This window comes from Bombina bombina, chromosome 5, assembly GCF_027579735.1.
Source record: "Bombina bombina isolate aBomBom1 chromosome 5, aBomBom1.pri, whole genome shotgun sequence".
Lineage (NCBI taxonomy): Eukaryota > Metazoa > Chordata > Amphibia > Anura > Bombinatoridae > Bombina > Bombina bombina.
In genome coordinates, this window is record NC_069503.1 from 420,799,299 (window position 1) to 420,820,419 (window position 21,121).

General features: G+C 37.1%; 1 protein-coding gene across 1 annotated transcript in view; it reads left to right on the forward strand.

Annotated features, from left to right (window-relative positions):
• Positions 1-21,121, forward strand: part of CMTM8 (CKLF like MARVEL transmembrane domain containing 8) — a 184,841-nt gene that overhangs the window by 154,967 nt on the left and 8,753 nt on the right. Inside the window, exon 2 of the mRNA XM_053714254.1 lies at positions 2,294-2,467. Coding sequence (XP_053570229.1) covers positions 2,294-2,467 — 174 coding nt within the window. The remainder of the gene's footprint in view (positions 1-2,293; positions 2,468-21,121) is intronic.

Sequence of the window (21,121 nt, forward strand, 5' to 3'; positions counted from 1 at the left end):
AATAACTGGATAAAAGATAGGGAGCAACGAGTAGTAGTAAATGGATCATACTCAGATTGGACAAAGGTAATCAGTGGAGTACCCCAGGGATCAGTGCTAGGCCCTATTCTTTTTAATATTTTTATAAATGACTTGGAGAAAGGATTAAATAGCGACATCTCTATTTTTGCAGATGATACTAAGTTAAGGTTATTAGGTCAGAGCAGGATGAACTTTCGTTACAATGGGACCTGCAAAAATTAGAAGTATGGGCAGGTAAATGGAAAATGAGATTTTATACGGGAAAATGCAAGGTTCTACATTTTGGAAGTAAAAATAAGCAAGCAAAGAGGTGACATAATTACTTTATATAAATATATTCAAGGCCCATATACAGAGATGGCAGAAGCTCTGTTTATTCCAAGAAAATTGTTTGTGACCAGAGGTCACAATTTAAGGTTGGAGGAAAGGAGATTTAATCTTCTGCAACGGAAACGTTTTTTCACTGTAAGAGCAATAAAAGTGTGGAACTCATTACCAAAGGAGGTAGTGAATGCCAATACCCTAGATACATATAAAAATTATTTGGATACATTGTCTATAAACAAAATTCATGGATATGATTGCTAGTTTTAAATGGGTCACCTTTTAGTGGGATTATTTAAGTTTAACTGGAGCTTTTTGTATATATTTTAGATTTGTATAGGTTAAACTCGATGGACTTCGGTCTTTATTCAACCTCATCTACTATGTTACTATGTATAACCCAGGTTCTCAATCAAAAATGGGCCGGCTCCTATGCATCACATTCCTGCTTTTTTAATAAAGATAGCAAGAGTACAAAGAAAAATTGATAATAGGAGTAAATTAGACAGTTGCTTAAAATTGCATGCTCTATCTGAATCATGAAAGAACATTTTTGGGTTTAGTGTCCCTTTAAACAAGTATTTGACTTAACTAATAAAGAGTTCTTTGCATATTTTCAAATTTGTCATCTCTATATAGATCTAGTTAGAAGATGCCCCAGAGACTGGAAATGGACTAAAATAGAACCAGTGCTGAAAACATATAGAGCAGGGAATTATACTATTGCTAATTTATATAATTTTTTTAAATATAGTACGACAAGAAAATATTTAAACAATTTAGTGACAAATGGAAATTAACCTTTAAAGATGTGAAGGAAGAGGAAATTTAGAAAAAGCTTGGTTAAAAGGTAACAATCTCTACAGCTTGGAAGGAATCACATTTGAGACTAAAAAACTATTTCTATCTTACAGCAGCAGTAATGTCTAGGTGGAATTCTAAAATAGCGCTACCATGTCATAAATGTAACTTTCTAATAGCAATCTCTGCAATTGTCCCAACATTCACAAACTTTGGAATAGGGTTAATTATTGGATGAATAAAAGCTCTAAGAATAGAATATTACAAGCAAAGCAGATTTTCTTCTTGTATCAAGTACTGGTAGACATGAAAATAATCAATTTATCTAATACTTAAATAATGGAAATTGATGAAAAATCCTAATATATCAGAATTGATTAAAATAACTCCTCAGTTGATATTGTAGCAATTCGACACCCCAGTAGATTCTGAAATCAGAATAAAATCTTTTTCTTAAATGGGGAAAAGTTATTCAATCATACCCCATTGTATATATACACCCAAAAAAAACACAGAAGGGGACTGCACTACCAGACCGAACCGGGTACACATCCTATGACTCTGCAACTTTAGTGTCACAAAACACAGAAGGGGACAGCACTCTGACTGGACGGGGTACACATCCTATGACCCTGCAACATGCACAGTTCTGGGTGCTCAATAGCACTCACAGGTAGGTGTACTGTCCCCAGAGTCCCAGGCAGTTAACCCCAGACAAGTCTGTTTTGTAATTTTCCCTATGGGCCTTGCACCCAAATTAACACAGCACACAGAGGAAGTCTAGCACTCACTTGCAAGCACTTGGCTAAGATTAAAAACAAAACTGGAAGAGTTAGTTACTGCATCCATTTGACCAAATGGATGAAGACCAGGTACCAGCTTGCATTTTTTCTTTAAATCTTAGCTGAGTGAAGCTACCTTATTACTGCTGAGTTTAAATCATTTGTGTAGTTTCAAAATAAACAAACAACTTTAGTATTGTGGAACTTATTTAGATAGAAAGTGGTTTATTTTATAAATGCACTCATAAATATATAAACATTAGATTACTGTTACAAATACAGACTAAATATTTAAGCTAGAATAAAATGTATCAATATGACTATCATTTATTGTTACTAAAGCTTCTTTTTCATTTGTCTTCCAGCTATTTGGTTTGTTGGTGTGGGCGCTGATTTCTGCGACAGAATATTTCCGATTTCCTCCTCTAGGCTGGGTTATCTTCGTAGCTGGGTTTTACTGGGTGCTCTCTACCAGTTTTTTAACTATGTACATAACAAGAGCATTTGCTAGAATCCCAAAGGTGCCTTGGACATTAGTAGTAAGTCAAATTTGAATTTTGTAATTTCTATCAACCTGTAAAAAGGGAAAGACAGAAAATACTTAAAAGCATGTTCTAGCAAAAGTTAACTACTTCTCAACCACTGTAGACTGTTTGGTTGTAGCTTCACCTATAGTTTAAATGTAAATAAATAAAACAATATATTAGGTTAAAAATTGCTTTTAAAATGTACAGAACACAACAGGTTATTTTGTGTTTAGGGGTGTTTGTTTGCTTCCTTGTTGTTAAAGGGATAGGAATGTCAAAATTAAACTTGCATGATTCTTATAGCGCATGTCACCTTAAGACACTTAAAGGGACATGAAACTCAAAAGTTTTCTTTCATGATTCAGATAGTTTATACAATACAATTTTAAACAACTTTCCAATTTACTTCTATTGTTTAATTTGCTTCCTTCTCTTGTTATCCTTTGCTGAAAGGTTTATCTAGGAATGCTCAGGGGCAGCAGAGAACCTAGGTTCTAGCTGTTGATTGGTGGCTGCATATATATATATATTATATATATATATTATATATATATATATATATATATATATATATATATATATATATATATATATATATTGTGATTGGTTCACCCATGTGTTTAGTTAGAAACCATTAGTGCATTGCTGCTCCTTCAACAAATGATACCACAAGAATGAAACAGATTAGATAATAGAAGTAAATTAGAAAGTTGTTTAAAATTGTATTCTCTATCTGAATCATGAAAGAAATGTTTTGGGTTTCATGTCCCTTTAAATTCACTTCTATTTGCAAATGTGCTTCATTCTCTTGGTATCCCTTGTTGAAAAATAATATGCACATATCTTACACTAGCGGTAGCTAGCTGCTGATTGGTGCCGGCACACATTTGTCTCTTGTGATTAGCTAACTAGATGTTTTCAGCTTGCTGCCAACAGTACAATGATGCTCCTTCAGCAAAGGATAACAAGAGAATGAAGTAAATTTGATAATAGAAGTAAATTGGAAAGTTGTTTTTAATTGTATGTTTTATCCAAATAATGAAAGTAAATGTTGTTGTTTCCTATCCCTTTAATAAAGAAAAAAGGCTGCATCTTGAAATATTATTTTGTTTGAAAAATGCATATTCTTGTTCTGATGGGGAAAGAAAACGCTTTGTATTTCTGCTTGGGTGTTTCTGCCCTTGTGCTACAGGAGATGTCCTTTTGAGACTGGCTGTGTTATGGGGATACTTTAGTGTCATAATATTTAACTTACTCTTTCTATCTCATATTCATCCTCTTTTAAAATTACAATTTCAAGCACATCAAATAAACTTCATCCATAGTATAATTGAGTTAATTGAAATAGATTATACAAACAAATCTAAATATTACAGAGTAAATAAAGGTACATTTAAAATATAATTTATAGATGTATTTATTCTATTAAATCCTATATATCTCATGTCCTTTTATCTAAATGTTAGATTATCTCGTTAACCTCTTTACTTCTATGCTGTTTGCTTCTACCATCAGCTGTTATAAAACATGTTAATACTATATCTGTTAGAATATCGCCATAAATATTATCTCAGTGGTATAATCCAACTTGTTACATATATCCTAGGTCCATACTCTATTTCCATGGTAACGTATTATATATTTACCTAACAATATTTCCAAAGTTCTGATCAGTTAATCCTTATTAAAACACACTGAATATATTTATGTAGAGAATAGATTATGAATCCATTATTTATGTCTATGCTGTTACAATTTTCTATACTAAGCAAGCTATAAAATAAATATTTCTATAAATTAACCTTACTCAAAATCAATTGCTTATTAAAATCACACCTTAACATTTAACTTACAAGGCAATTTGTAATTAGCTAACCACACAAGTCCAATGACAAAATATGGATCACTAACTTACAATGCTTAAACAACAACAACTAGAGAAGTTTGTATATTATCAACACAATAGCCAATTTTTGTGCAGTTCTTAAATGTTTTCACAATAAATAAAACTGACTGAATAAATCTAGAAAACAAAACTTTTCTTAGCAATAAAATTAACATCAATATAATTATTTCTGGACTACACAGGACAATGGGACATAAGTTTAAAATACAAAATACCCTTTTTTAAATCACCAGCTTCAATTAAACTACTGCAATAAAGAATATCTTTGCTTTGAAATCTATTAAAAATATAAAATAACCATTAATACATTATCAAACAACCAATATTTGAGAGTTTCAGCTTTTCCAATATTCTATTTTCACTGTCATTCAAGAGGGGGTGCACACGTCTGGAAGTATGTTTGTCTTATCAAAATTTATGTATTTCCAAGGCAGCAGTTTGTCAGTAAGCAAAGTTTAAACAGCAAAAGTCAAGCAAAAAGCCCCCTTTTTCTTCCTATGCAAGGGTTTTTATCTCTGTGATAAAAACCCACCTCTTTTCTAATCATTGGTAAAATCTGGGTACGTTCTTACCGAAGCTTGTCCCTCATTGGCCCTTCAGTAATGCATGTCTCTTAACAGTCAACCCTTTTGGCTGTAATACCATTTTTATTCCATCAGGGGGCAAGCAGACGTAGAAACCCAGTTTTATTATCATATACTGCTACAGTTTAATATATATATATATATATATATATATATATTAAAGTGTTCATTAAATACAGTATCAATAAACAGTACATTTAATACTACTGAACTATGTATCATTCAAAACCAAACGAGTATATTCCACTTATGATATACCTATAAATATATATATTTATGTGTGTGTATGTGTATATATATATATATATATATATATAAAATATTTAAACAGGAAGGATACATTGAGCTCCAGTTAGATCTCCTTGTTCCATGCCAGTTTGGCTGTCGTTGCAAATTTTTAGGAGGGCAGTTGTAGTGGAGTGATTCGGTCGAAAACCTGATTGATCAGGGGTCAGATAGTTAGAAAGTTGATAATACTCGCATAATTGCGTATTTTTCTAAGATTTTTCTAAGATTTTTGACAATACTGGGAGCAATGATCTAGGGTGATAGTTAGAAACCAAGGTTAACTCCCCACTTTTATGAATAGGCACTACTCTTGCAGTTTTCCAGAGTTTGGGTACACCAAGGATTCGTTAATTAGGGTTGTGACAGGCTTAGCAATTGCCGGCGCACTGAGCTTCAACAGCATTGCTGGGATTTGATCAGGTCCAGACTGGTTTTTCATTTTTAGATTATTGAGGTGTTTCTTAATGACATTGAAGGGTACAGGTCTAAAATTGAACTTCTCTATATTGGGTCTTTGCTTTTTTAGTGGGGCCTGATCCACATTTGTAGCTTCAGGATGCGGGCCATTTATTAGTTTGTCAATCAGGGTGGTGGAGCATCCGACAAAATAATTGTTAAAGGCATTTGCTACTTCTAAGGGGAGTTGCAGGTTTTGGTTATCCACATTGACAGTGGAGAGTTGGGAGTGTATTGGTGGATTTTGTAAGTTATTTATGAGTTTCCAAAACTTTCTAGGGTTAGATATATTATTGTTCAGATTTTCACAGAAATATTGTGCCTTAGCCAATTTTGTTTGTTTAGTACATATTTCGCCATTGTCTATATACACAGTGATCATTCATAGAGCCAGTATGCTTTAACTTTGACCACAATGAATCCCAAAATTGGTACATTTGAATGAGGTCAGCTATGATCCAATTCAAGTGTGCTCCTTTTACTCTCACCTTACGCAGCGGTGCATGTAAATTCCAAACTTGTAGGAGTTCAGACTGAAAGAATTAAACTGTAGAGCCTAGATCTGGGATTGGGTTTAATCTGTGCCAGGGGAGGTTCTTGATGTCCTTTAGAAATGAATATATATATATATATATATATATATATATATATATATATATATATATATATATATATATATATATATATATATATATATACATATACATATACAGGGAGTGCAGAATTATTAGGCAAATGAGTATTTTGACCACATCATCCTCTTTATGCATGTTGTCTTACTCCAAGCTGTATAGGCTCGAAAGCCTACTACCAATTAAGCATATTAGGTGATGTGCATCTCTGTAATGAGAAGGAGTGTGGTCTAATGACATTAACACCCTATATCAGGTGTGCATAATTATTAGGCAACTTCCTTTCCTTTGGCAAAATGGGTCAAAAGAAGGACTTGACAGGCTCAGAAAAGTCAAAAATAGTGAGATATCTTGTAGAGGGATGCAGCACTCTTAAAATTGCAAAGCTTCTGAAGTGTGATCATCGAACAATCAAGCGTTTCATTCAAAATAGTCAACAGGGTCGCAAGAAGCGTGTGGAAAAACCAAGGCGCAAAATAACTGCCCATGAACTGAGAAAAGTCAAGCGTGCAGCTGCCAAGATGCCACTTGCCACCAGTTTGGCCATATAACATCACTGGAGTGCCCAAAAGCACAAGGTGTGCAATACTCAGAGACATGGCCAAGGTAAGAAAGGCTGAAAGACGACCACCACTGAACAAGACACACAAGCTGAAACGTCAAGACTGGGCCAAGAAATATCTCAAGACTGATTTTTCTAAGGTTTTATGGACTGATGAAATGAGAGTGAGTCTTGATAGGCCAGATGGATGGGCCCGTGGCTGGATTGGTAAAGGGCAGAGAGCTCCAGTCCGACTCAGACGCCAGCAAGGTGGAGGTGGAGTACTGGTTTGGGCTGGTATCATCAAAGATGAGCTTGTGGGGCCTTTTCGGGTTGAGGATGGAGTCAAGCTCAACTCCCAGTCCTACTGCCAGTTTCTGGAAGACACCTTCTTCAAGCAGTGGTACAGGAAGAAGTCTGCATCCTTCAAGAAAAACATGATTTCTTCTGTTAAGTGTGATCAGTCCACGGGTCATCATTACTTCTGGGATATTACTCCTCCCCAACAGGAAGTGCAAGAGGATTCACCCAGCAGAGCTGCATATAGCTCCTCCCCTCTACGTCACTCCCAGTCATTCTCTTGCACCCAACGACTAGATAGGATGTGTGAGAGGACTATGGTGATTATACTTAGTTTTATATCTTCAATCAAAAGTTTGTTATTTTAAAATAGCACCGGAGTGTGTTATTACCTCTCTGGCAGAGTTTGAAGAAGAATCTACCAGAGTTTTTGCTATGATTTTAGCCGGAGTAGTTAAGATCATATTGCTGTTTCTCGGCCATCTGAGGAGAGGTAAACTTCAGATCAGGGGACAGCGGGCAGATGAATCTGCATAGAGGTATGTAGCAGCTTTTATTTTCTGACAATCTCAGGGATACCTTCTGGACTTCAAATACTCTCCTCCAAGAGAGAGATTTCATCTGTCAAGGTTGTCAACAATCCAGACAAAGAAAGAGGCGTTTCTACGCTGCGTACAAGAGCTCTTGTTAATGGGAGTAATCCATCCAGTTCCACGATCGGAACAGGGACAGGGGTTTTACTCAAATCTGTTTGTGGTTCCCAAAAAAGAGGGAACTTTCAGACCAATCCTGGACTTAAAGATCCTAAACAAATTCCTAAGAGTTCCATCGTTCAAGATGGAGACTATTCGGACAATTTTACCTATGATCCAAGAGGGTCAGTACATGACCACTGTAGATTTAAAAGATGCTTACCTTCACATACCGATTCACAAAGATCATTACCGGTACCTAAGGTTTGCCTTCCTAGACAGGCATTACCAGTTTGTGGCTCTTCCATTCGGATTGGCTACAGCTCCAAGAATCTTCACAAAGGTTCTGGGTGCTCTTCTGGCGGTACTAAGACCGCGGGGAATCTCGGTAGCTCCATACCTAGACGACATTCTGATACAAGCTTCAAGCTTTCAAACTGCCAAGTCTCATACAGAGTTAGTACTGGCATTTCTAAGGTCACATGGATGGAAGGTGAACGAAAAGAAAAGTTCACTCGTTCCACTCACAAGAGTTCCCTTCCTGGGGACTCTTATAGATTCTGTAGAAATGAAGATTTACCTGACAGAGGACAGGCTAACAAGACTTCAAGGTGCTTGCCGCACCCTTCATTCCATTCAACACCCGTCAGTGGCTCAATGCATGGAGGTAATCGGCTTAATGGTAGCGGCAATGGACATAGTACCCTTTGCACGCTTACACCTCAGACCACTGCAACTGTGCATGCTAAGTCAGTGGAATGGGGATTACTCAGACTTATCCCCTTCTCTGAATCTGGATCAAGAGACCAGAAATTCTCTTCTATGGTGGCTTTCTCGGCCACATCTGTCCAGGGGGATGCCATTCAGCAGACCAGACTGGACAATTGTAACAACAGACGCCAGCCTTCTAGGTTGGGGTGCCGTCTGGAATTCTCTGAAGGCTCAGGGACAATGGAGTCAGGAGGAGAGTCTCCTGCCAATAAACATTCTGGAATTGAGAGCAGTTCTCAATGCCCTCCTGGCTTGGCCCCAGTTGACAACTCGGGGGTTCATCAGGTTTCAGTCGGACAACATCACGACTGTAGCTTACATCAACCATCAGGGAGGGACAAGAAGCTCCCTAGCTATGATGGAAGTATCAAAGATAATTCGCTGGGCAGAGTCTCACTCTTGCCACCTGTCAGCAATCCACATCCCGGGAGTGGAGAACTGGGAGGCGGATTTCTTAAGTCGTCAGACTTTTCATCCGGGGGAGTGGGAACTCCATCCGGAGGTCTTTGCCCAAATACTTCGACGTTGGGGCAAACCAGAGATAGATCTCATGGCGTCTCGACAGAACGCCAAGCTTCCTCGTTACGGGTCCAGATCCAGGGATCCAGGAGCAGTCCTGATAGATGCCCTGACAGCACCTTGGGACTTCAGGATGGCTTACGTGTTTCCACCCTTCCCAATGCTTCCTCGATTGATTGCCAGAATCAAACAAGAGAGAGCATCAGTGATTCTAATAGCACCTGCGTGGCCACGCAGGACTTGGTATGCAGACCTGGTGGACATGTCATCCTGTCCACCTTGGTCTCTACCTCTGAAACAGGACCTTCTGATACAGGGTCCCTTCAAACATCAAAATCTAACTTCTCTGAAGCTGACTGCTTGGAAATTGAACGCTTGATTTTATCAAGACGTGGGTTTTCTGAGTCAGTTATTGATACCTTAATACAGGCTAGGAAACCTGTTACCAGAAAGATTTACCATAAGATATGGCGTAAATACCTATATTGGTGTGAATCCAAAGGTTACTCTTGGAGTAAGGTTAGGATTCCTAGGATATTGTCTTTTCTACAAGAAGGTTTAGAAAAGGGTTTATCTGCTAGTTCATTAAAGGGACAGATCTCAGCTCTGTCCATTCTGTTACACAAACGTCTGTCAGAAGTTCCTGACGTCCAGGCTTTTTGTCAGGCTTTGGCCAGGATTAAGCCTGTGTTTAAAACTGTTGCTCCACCATGGAGTTTAAACCTGGTTCTTAATGTTTTACAGGGCGTTCCGTTTGAACCCCTTCATTCCATTGATATAAAGTTGTTATCTTGGAAAGTTCTATTTTTAATGGCTATTTCCTCGGCTCGAAGAGTCTCTGAATTATCAGCCTTACATTGTGATTCTCCTTATTTGATTTTTCATTCGGATAAGGTAGTTCTGCGTACTAAACCTGGGTTCTTACCTAAGGTAGTTACTAACAGGAATATCAATCAAGAGATTGTTGTTCCTTCTTTGTGCCCAAATCCTTCTTCGAAGAAGGAATGTCTACTGCACAACCTGGATGTAGTCCGTGCTCTAAAATTTTACTTACAGGCAACTAAGGAATTTCGACAAACGTCTTCTCTGTTTGTCGTTTACTCTGGGCAGAGGAGAGGTCAAAAAGCTTCTGCTACCTCTCTTTCTTTTTGGCTTCGTAGCATAATTCGTTTAGCTTATGAGACTGCTGGACAGCAGCCTCCTGAAAGAATTACAGCTCATTCTACTAGAGCTGTGGCTTCCACTTGGGCCTTCAAGAATGAGGCCTCTGTTGAGCAGATTTGCAAGGCTGCAACTTGGTCTTCGCTTCATACTTTTTCCAAATTTTACAAATTTGACACTTTTGCTTCATCGGAGGCTATTTTTGGGAGAAAGGTTCTTCAGGCAGTGGTTCCTTCTGTATAAAGAGCCTGCCTATCCCTCCCGTCATCCGTGTACTTTTGCTTTGGTATTGGTATCCCAGAAGTAATGATGACCCGTGGACTGATCACACTTAACAGAAGAAAACATAATTTATGCTTACCTGATAAATTCCTTTCTTCTGTAGTGTGATCAGTCCACGGCCCGCCCTGTTTTTAAGGCAGGTAAATATTTTTTAATTTATACTCCAGTCACCACTTCACCCTTGGCTTTTCCTTTCTCGTTGGTCCTTGGTCGAATGACTGGGAGTGACGTAGAGGGGAGGAGCTATATGCAGCTCTGCTGGGTGAATCCTCTTGCACTTCCTGTTGGGGAGGAGTAATATCCCAGAAGTAATGATGACCCGTGGACTGATCACACTACAGAAGAAAGGAATTTATCAGGTAAGCATAAATTATGTTTTTCATGCAGGACAATGCTCCATCACAAGCGTCCAAGTACTCCACAGCGTGGCTGGCAAGAAAGGGTATAAAAGAAGAAAATCTAATGACATGGCCTCCTTGTTCACCTGATCTGAACCCCATTGAGAAACTGTGGTCCATCATCAAATGTGAGATTTACAAGGAGGGAAAACAGTACACTTCTCTGAACAGTGTCTGGGAGGCTGTGGTTGCTGCTGCACGCAATGTTGATGGTGAACAGATCAAAACACTGACAGAATCCATGGATGGCAGGCTTTTGAGTGTCCTTGCAAAGAAAGGTGGCTATATTGGTCACTGATTTGTTTTTGTTTTGTTTTTGAATGTCAGAAATGTATATTTGTGAATGTTGAGATGTTATATTGGTTTCACTGGTAAAAATAAATAATTGTAATGGGTATATATTTGTTTTTTGTTAAGTTGCCTAATAATTATGCACAGTAATAGTCACCTGCACACACAGATATCCCCCTAAAATAGCTATAACTAAAAACAAACTAAAAACTACTTCCAAAACTATTCAGCTTTGATATTAATGAGTTTTTTGGGTTCATTGAGAACATGGTTGTTGTTCAATAATAAAATTAATCCTCAAAAATACAACTTGCCTAATAATTCTGCACTCCCTGTATATATATATATGTATGTATATATATATGTATGTGTGTATATATATATATATATATATATATATATATATATATATATATATATATATATATATATATATATACATACACACACACACACACACAAACTTCCTCCTGGATTATATCCTATGTATAATCTGTAAGTAGTATTCTGATGTGATTAATCATACAGCTATACTTATATTTGATTATTATTCCCTTTTTATTTAAATAGTTATATATATTCACTTCATCTCATATTTAGTATATTAAATGCTTTCAATTATAAGTCTGTAGTAATTACTTATACAGAGCTATAGAGAAAAGAAAAATGTGTAGACTAAAAATATAGGTGGAACATGACTACTTAAGTCTGGGAGGTGTCCAGTTAAAGTGGTGCATAGTTTAGGGTATTATCTTCCTATTGGCCGTATTCCTCCTGGTTTGGAGATGTCATCCTGCCTGAGTGTGTGTGTCAGCCGAGTGGCTCTGAAGCCTCGGTTTGTCCATTATTGCACTGGATGTGCAACATCCTTTGTGAGTACCCAGCTTTATGTTTTGCTTAACTGCTCTTTGTTCCTTACGATACTACACCATAGGCGCCTCCTTTCTCTTTGTCTTGTAGGACATTGCTTCCTTCTACTTATACAGATATATTTATTTGATTCTCATTCCCGTTTAATATACATATATCCCACACTCAGTATATTTCTTGATAATGTTATTTTGAATGCATGAAAACACAAATATGATATAATTTATGGGACAACTCACTGGTTTCTCATATGCCTGAAAGAAACAAAGAAGATGATATTTATTCTGAAGTTGGTTAAACATTTTAAATTCATCAATGCAGCTAATTATTCAATACAGTAGACATTTATTCAATGTAGTATACTTTTCAGATCAATGCATATATATAGATGTTTTCAATATGATCTGAGTATTTCAAATTATTATCAAGATTAGGTATAAATCATTTATTTGAGATTTACCTTCCCATGTCATATCTTGAGCTAGCAAATGTTCCCAGACGTATATGTGGATTGGATCTTCAAAAGAAGACCTAGTGAATCATCATGTTGATTATCACATGTATCTGTTAACTTACTATATCCTGGGATTCTGAGCATATCTCCACTAAAGTACAGACTCAGCGACCCTCTCACTCCAGGTAGCATCCTGATCTATAAAAACAGGGTAAAGTGAGTGCACCTAGTGTTATAAACTGATGTATATGGGGATGTGCTCAGACCCTAAGTGAGACAATTGTTCCTCCAAACAATTGTCAACAAAAATGGTAATAAAACAGATAAGGGAAGCTATGAATTATATCTATTTTGTTAAATAACAATATTCATTGTGTGAGTTTAAAAATATTGTAAATACGAATAATGTAAATACAAATATGCGAGTGTTCCGAAATGCTCAAATAGACATTCACACACTCAGTCTGTTCCTATTGCGGTTTGCGATTCGCTAGAAGCAGAAGTGTGAGACACATCAAACACAGGTACTTTTACATTATTATATCTTTCAACAAAAACACGAAAATTACCTACTGTTTTTGTGGCCACCAGCTTTAAAATCCTCACATCAAGGTTACTATCAAGGTTCAGATTCTGAACTCTTATTAAATAAAAACCGACGCCTTACCACGCCATTACAGGCAGAAATATCGTATCCACTGCAGTGAGAGAGTCATTTTTTATAAAGGAACTTTTTAAGACATATCATTTTTGAGCTCTCCTTTTAATCTTTTTTATGCCATATTGTATTTTACTTTATTATACTGTATTCAAATTGTTTGTATACATACATTGTATCTTATATTTTAGGAATAATTGTAAAAATTTCTAGACAGATACACCATCATCTCATTTATGTATATTTAGCATTATTTTGCTATCTGTTCACGCTAATTTCTTAGTATACATTTTTTATTGGTTAAGATTTTCCACCTACGTTGTCATCTCTAAATACAGTTTTACACTAGTTTAGACTTATATTCACATATTGTTTGTTTTCTAACCATAATGTCTATTTGAGCATTTCAGAACACTTGCATATTTGTATTTACATTATTCGTATTTACAATATTTTTAAACTCGCACAATGAATATTGTTATTTAACAAAATAGATTTAATTCATAGCTCCCCTTATCTGTTTTATATCCTGATCTAGGTACCATGTCAGGGCAATTATTTTAATTGTACAGTGTAATCTGCATAGTGAGTGGGGAGAGGGGTCTATGCTGAAAGGTTTGATTTCAGGTCTTTTACAATTTCTGCTGTGTCTATAGCCAAATCAATTCATATCAAGTAGATATTAGCTCAATTGAATTAATAAATTATGTGATATATATGTAGTTTATCCAATGCCACTCAGCAATACCTCGACAAACATGACATTGTTATTTTATGGGCATAAAGGCGCTTGTGAGGAATTGCATGAGTTCATCTTAATTTAGCAAAGGATGTCAGACAAATTAGTGAAACCGACTGCTTTTCAGTGTGCCATTTAGACTCACTTAGCAAAGAATCAGCCTGTTTCATAGGCATATTTCAGCAATATAGTCGCTACTTCATCACAGGAAGGTAAAAACTCACATACATCTTCATAAAGCTGTGCATTCAGATATCTGAGTATCACTGGAAGAATGTTTAGTAAATGATTCAATACTACTGTAATGAATTCTAACGAAGTCATGCTGCAGACCTGGTTTGCATACAATTGTGACACACATGATCAAATGTCTGCCTGCGGTGGGGCGGTAACATTTGCCTCCATTCCAAAAGGTTGCAGGAATTTGTTCTTCCCAATCTCAAAAAATACTGGTCCAAATTTTTCTTTCATGATTCAGATAGAACATGCAATTTTAAACAATGTTCCAATTGACTTCTATTATACAATTTTCTTCATTTTCTTGTTATCCTTTGTTGAAAAGCAGGGATGTAAGCTCAGGAGCGTGCACATGTCTTTTGCAAAACTGCTGCCATATAGTGCTGCAATGTTATACATTAGCAAGAGCACTAGATGGCAGCACTATTTCCTGTCATGTAGTGCTTCAAAAATGTTCTCTATCTGAATAATAAAAGTATTACAAGGGTATGACTATAGTTAGGACGAGGATCACAATGAGAGAGTGACTATAAGTGCGGAAGATTGGAGAAAGACATTGGTATTTACAGCTCTAGAATGAATATTAAAGGGATAGTCTACTCAAAAATAAACTTACATGAGTCAGATAGAGCATGCAATTTTAAGCAACTTACTTTTTTTTTTTTTTTAATCTTTATTTATAACAAAGACAAAGAAATTTGTTACATTGACGGTTAGCAAATAAAAGCAAATACAGGTGCCATAATAATTATAAAACATACATACATACATAGTTAAATAAAAACAGTGTAAGCCAGAGTAAGAGGGCTAAAGTGTCCGTGCATAAATACAAATCTTACAAACTTGTTAGAGCGAGCATTCATATATCGGCTAAAAAGTGCGTAGTGTAACCGTGTAGACTTTTGTCAGATAGCTAATCTTTCTTTATCTTAAATGCATTTTTATCTTTTAACCCCCCCCCCCCCGCCCTTCACAAACACTACAACACAGAAGAAAAAAAACCAAAAAAAAAACAGAACCCCACATGACAGAACCACCACGTCTCCGTGGAAGAGAGAAAAAAACTACCTATCCTCTCCTCCCAGCCCCCACCTCCCCCCGACCCCTCACTCAGGGTCCTCTAGCCATTCACCCGGGAAATGGCCCGCCAAAATATTCATCTGTATAAACTCCGAGTTTCTGATTGGTTTGATTATTTTTTTTTTTATGTATTAGGGGCAGAGATCTTACAAAAATACCGCTAAATATTTGTCTTGTGGGTATGGTATATTAATCTGTTCTATTATGAATTGATCCGTCAAAGCCCTTTTAAATTGGGCCATTGTAGGTGCAGAAGATGCTTTCCATGCTTTAAAGATAAGGTTACGTGCTGCTAATATAATAGTGTTTATTAGACTATAATTCTTAGGTATACCCTGGAATTTTACCAAGAAAAAAATCTCAATTGGAGATATTTTGTAGTCCAATTTCAAAACTACCGTCATCCAAAATATGATTTTCCCCCAGTATTGGCGAACCATTGGGCAGCTCCATAAACAGTGGAATAGATCATCTCCTATAGCTGAACATCTAGGGCAGAGAACTTTTGATTTGTACCACTTAGAGAGGACAGCAGGTGTAAGGTATCTCTGTAACCCAACTTTCATCTGTGACTCCCTTCATGATGTCGGGACCCAACTCTGTTGGACTATTTTAAAACTCCCCACAATAGTCTGCTCATCTATATCCGGAAATAGGGTAGCCCATCTATCAATCATCTCGTTTACTTGTAAGTTTGACGCTTTCTGATTTAACAGTAGATACAAAGGGGAAATTGCATATATTCCTGCTGCATAAATAGAGATCCTAGTCTGCAACTCACCTAAGGACCAATTATTCCCATATTTTGTGAGCAGCTCCTGGAGAAAATGTCTAACTTGGAGGTAGGCATAAAATTCACGCGTACCTATATCAAACCGAGTTGCAATTTCTTGAAATAATAATGGAAATCCTCCTACATCTCGTATTTGCCACAAGGTTTGGAGACCTTTTGCCTCCCAATCTTTAAATATCTGGTTGGAAAGGCCAGGACTAAACTCTGGGTTGCCCACTATGGGTAAATATTGTGAAACATAGGGAGAATTACCCAGTTCTGTACATAGCCTTTGCCAAGCCGTAATGACATTCTTAAAAGTGCCTAGATGAAATATATTGGATGGGATTGAGGTGAGTGGACAGTGTAAAAGAGCTTTCAACTGGAAGGGAGCCACCACCTGCGATTCCCAGGTACACAAAGTAATTTGCTCCTTCCCAGTTAACCAATCTAGTGCAAATCTAGCTATAATAACCAGATTATATGTCTGGATATTAGGAAGTGCCAGACCTGCTGCTATCTTAGAGTTCATGAGCCTATGAGAGGCAATCCGCGGTCTCTTGCCATTCCATAAAAATTTGGAACAAGCCTTATTGTATATAGTGATATCTTTTTCATGCAAGAACCATGGGATATTTTGTAAGATGTAGAGAAGCTTTGGGAAGATGACTGATTTAATCAGAGTCACCCGAGCAGTTAATGAAATCGGTAACCTGGTCCATTCCTCCAGCTTCCTTTTACAGGAGTCCATCACCATCCTATGATTTAAACTATACCATTGTTCCGGATTTCTGGATAATCTTAAACCAAGATATGTAATCTGGAGGACCTCTCGAAAGGGATGGTTCACCTGCGGTGAGGGGTTTTTGTATATCCACATTAATTCCGATTTAGAAGTATTGATCTTAAACCCTGAGATTTCCCCAAACTCTTGGGTAATGCTCTGTAAAATGGGTAATGAAACCTTAAGGTTAGATAGAAATAGAAGAAGATCATCCGCATAGAGGAGAAGAACCAACTTCTCACCTGCAAATCAAATCCCATCAAGCTCTTGACGTAATTGAATAGCCAGAGGTTCTACGCTAAGATTAAACAAGAAGGGGGAGAGTGGGCAACCTTGTCTGGTCCCTCTGAATAGATTTAATCGATTAGTAGATGTATTATTGATAATCACTGTGGAAGAGGGAGTACTATAGATTAAGCGTATATAGTTATTAAAAGAACCCGAGAACCCAGATTGATCTAACGCAACAAACAGATGGTCCCAGCTGACCCTATCGAAAGCCTTTTCCGCGTCGACCGTTAAAATAGCCTTATCTATACTTTCGTGAGACTCCATAGCCTTATATTTATTCCAGAAGGATTCCATCAGGATTAACAGTTTCCTCGTATTCCTTACCGGCTTACGTCCAGGCATAAAACCAGATTGATTCTCATGGACTAAATCGCACATTTGAGATTTCAATCGTGAGGCTACAATAGACGCGAGCAGCTTATAGTCGGTATTTAAGACTGAAATAGGTCTGTAGGAGCTTTGTAACTCGGGATCTTTCCCCTTTTTTAATATCAGAGAAATATTTGCAGCTGAAAAGGAGGCAGAGCACCTCGTATTCTCAGAGAAGTAAAGATTAAATAGCTTAGTTAGTATAGGTAACACCTGGGGTTGTAGAATTCTATAATATTCGATGGGGAGAGCATCTGGACCAGCTGCTTTATTAGGTTTCGCATTTTTAATTGCCCATAATATTTCTTCTTCAGTAATGGGCATATTAATGGTATCTCTAGCTTCTATAGATAAATGTGGTACTTCAATCTTTCCCCAAAATGCCTCTTTCTTATCTGGATTAGGGGGGTCTTGTTTATATAAATCCTGGAAGAAGTCAAAGAATACTTTTTCTATATCTGTGTGCCTCGTATATCTCGTGGATCCTTGCTTGATAGAAGCAATTGCGTGTCTAGCTGAAGGTTTAATTAGCTTCGCTAGGAACTTCGCTGATCTACCTGTAAACCCCCCATATCTGGCTTTCATTCTAAGTTCTTCCTGGGCATTGGTCTGTTTCATGTGTGTATCCCGAAGTGTCTGCAATATATTCCTCCCAACATTCTCTAGTATGCCTGGTAATATAAGCTCTATATGTGTTCTTGACCCGATTGGCTAGTTGTCTAGCCAATAAACTACGGTTTTTTGTCCAATAGAGTGTGTAAGATTTAATCTATCCGCGTAGTACGGCCTTAGAGGCCTCCCAGAATGTCTCGATCTTGTCTATGTAATTACCGTTATTCTTAAGGTATTCTGCCCATTTCAGACGTAAATGGTTCTGAAATTTGATATTACTACTTAGATATCTGGGAAAAGAAATATAATTCTTACCAGGCCAACTATGTCCGATAGTAAGATTTAATGTTATCACAGCATGATCAGAAATAGCTATGTCTTCAATTCTAGTGGCCCAATTCCGAGCAAGCATTGATTCTGATACCAGAAAATAGTCAATCCGAGAGAAAGAGCGTTGAACATGGGATACACACGTGAATGTACGAGCATCTGGATTCTGCACTCGCCATAAATCGACCATACCCAGATGTGAACATAACTTCTGAAAGATCCGGACTTTTCTGCCTCTACTGTTTAGCGCCCTCTTGTTAGAGTTGTCCAAGAAGGGGTCTGCTACCAGGTTAAAATCTCCTGCGATAATTAAATTGAGCCCTATAAATCTATGTAATTTTACGGAAAGAGCTGACCAAAAATTATGGTCAATTTGATTAGGTCCATATGTGTTACAAAGTATATATCTAATATCATTAATTTCCAATTCCAGTATTAGAAATCTCCCTTCAGGATCGGGTTCAATGTTAACTATTCGATAATCTAGTTTTCGATTCAATAAAATTGCGACCCCCCTCTTCCTCGAGGTAAATGGAGCCTCCACAACTTCCCCCACCCATTTAGATTTAAGTTTGGGAATTTCACTAGCGTTAAGGTGCAATTCCTGTAAGAGGACTATGTTGGGGTTAAATTTCCCCAAGTGTTTTATTACGGTTTTTCTTTTGATGGGTGAATTAATGCCCCCTATATTCCAAGACAATAGCTTAAGGTTATACGCCATCAACACTATTTATCTTGTCGACCCCGGATGCCAAAGAGAGTACTCCCCATAACCTCCCCCTTAGGGGAACCCAGGGGGCCAACTCTGACGATGGCAAACAAGGAAGGACAGAGAGGGAGCGGGGAGAAGCAGGCGGCGGAGAGGAGGAGAGAGAGGAAGAACATAGAGGGAAAAGAAAGAGAGAAAAGGAAAAAAAAAAAAAAAGGAACACAGCACAACCCCCACAGAAACCCGCCTCCCCCCCAACAGAACCTGAAAACACCATTTCTGTAACTACCATATTCCTAAATTCAGATACCATATTAATCGGCTAACTAACTCTAAGTAACTAGATATTCTAGTTCTGTGAACATGAAGCCTCTCCTAGTAAATTGGGTACGTGTTCATGGGACCCCTGCTTCCTTGCAAAAAGCCTCAGCCTCCATAACATTGTTGAGTGTATGTGTAGTACCATGTTTCTGCACAATTAACTTTGCGGGGTAAATTAGTCTGATATTGTAATTTTCTTTCTGCAGCCTCCCATTAAAAATAGACATATCTCTTCTCTTGGTTAGTGTTTCCGAAGAGAAATCCTGAAACAATAGTAACTTATGAGAGCCTATGGAAAGAGGACTACATTTCCTGTAATGTTTGAGGAATAATAATTTGTCTTGAAAGTTCACAAATTTAAAAATTACTGGCCTGGGTCTCAGGGCCTCGCTAGATTCATGTTGTTGGCCTATCCTATGTACCCTTTCTATCAGAAATGGAGCAGCAGGAGCTGGGATCTGCAGGGCTTGTGGTAATGTAATTGTGACAAAATTCATTAGGTCTTGAAACTCAGGGGATTCGGGCAGACCAATCACTTTAAGATTATTACGTCTCGATCGATCCTCGAGATCCTCAATCTTAGCTTGCAAAGAAGTGATAATTTTACTATGAGTATCCATTGTAGGATCAGCAACATTGAATCTGTCTTCCAGGTCTGAGATCCGGTTCTCAATTTCATCTAATCTAGATGAAAATTGCCTGACCTCCAAGGTGAGGTTTGATATCTCATTTCTGATCTCCTGTTTGATCATATCAAATTGAGGTGTCAGAATTTTAGCCACTTCAGCTGCAAATTCTATCATATTGTTAGAAGGATTGGAAGCACTTTTTTCCAAAGGGGAAACAATGCTAGTATCCAAGTTCCTGCTGCTCCCTTTTTTTTCTCTTGCTTTAGGAACCATATTGGAGGGAGAACTCTTTTGCTGCATATATTTGTCCATGGACAGGGACTAACTGATATTTGTCTGTATTGTGACAGATGTTAACTGTGTATCTTAGCTATATCGAAAGCAAATCAAAAAATCTCCCAAAAAAAAAAACCTTATAATGCTCTAACAAACTATCTCCAAATAGTATACTTTGTGTAAGACCTCCTATATTCTGCAGAAAGTATAATTGTGTACAGAGAAGAAGTGTTAACTTTTCTAATTTGTTGAAACAATTTATGTTCCCAAAGTGAGTGTTTTAACCCCAAATATCCCTTCTAATAGTTAGATTCCCTAGACTTTAACTTTATCTAAAGTGTGAAAAAAAGAAGAAAGAAAAATAAATAAATAAATTATTCCTTACTTCAAGATAATTTCTAATGTGTGTTGTAACGTGAGGTTAATACTAATAACAGTGCTTTTAAATAAATAAATATAGATGAATAGATATAGGTAGAGATAAGTAATTTCTTAACATACAGCAACACAGTAAAGAATTGCCCAGATAGCTTGTGTATATACACCTACAAAGATAGATAGCTGTTGGCTTAATTGATAAAGCTAAAATTCGATATACTATAATTCAGCGCTATTAATGAAAAAGAAAAAAAAAACTGATATTTAATGTTTAGCACAACAGATATGACATAGTGCCTTATGCTCCAACAGAAATATTATTTTACATCAGGTGTC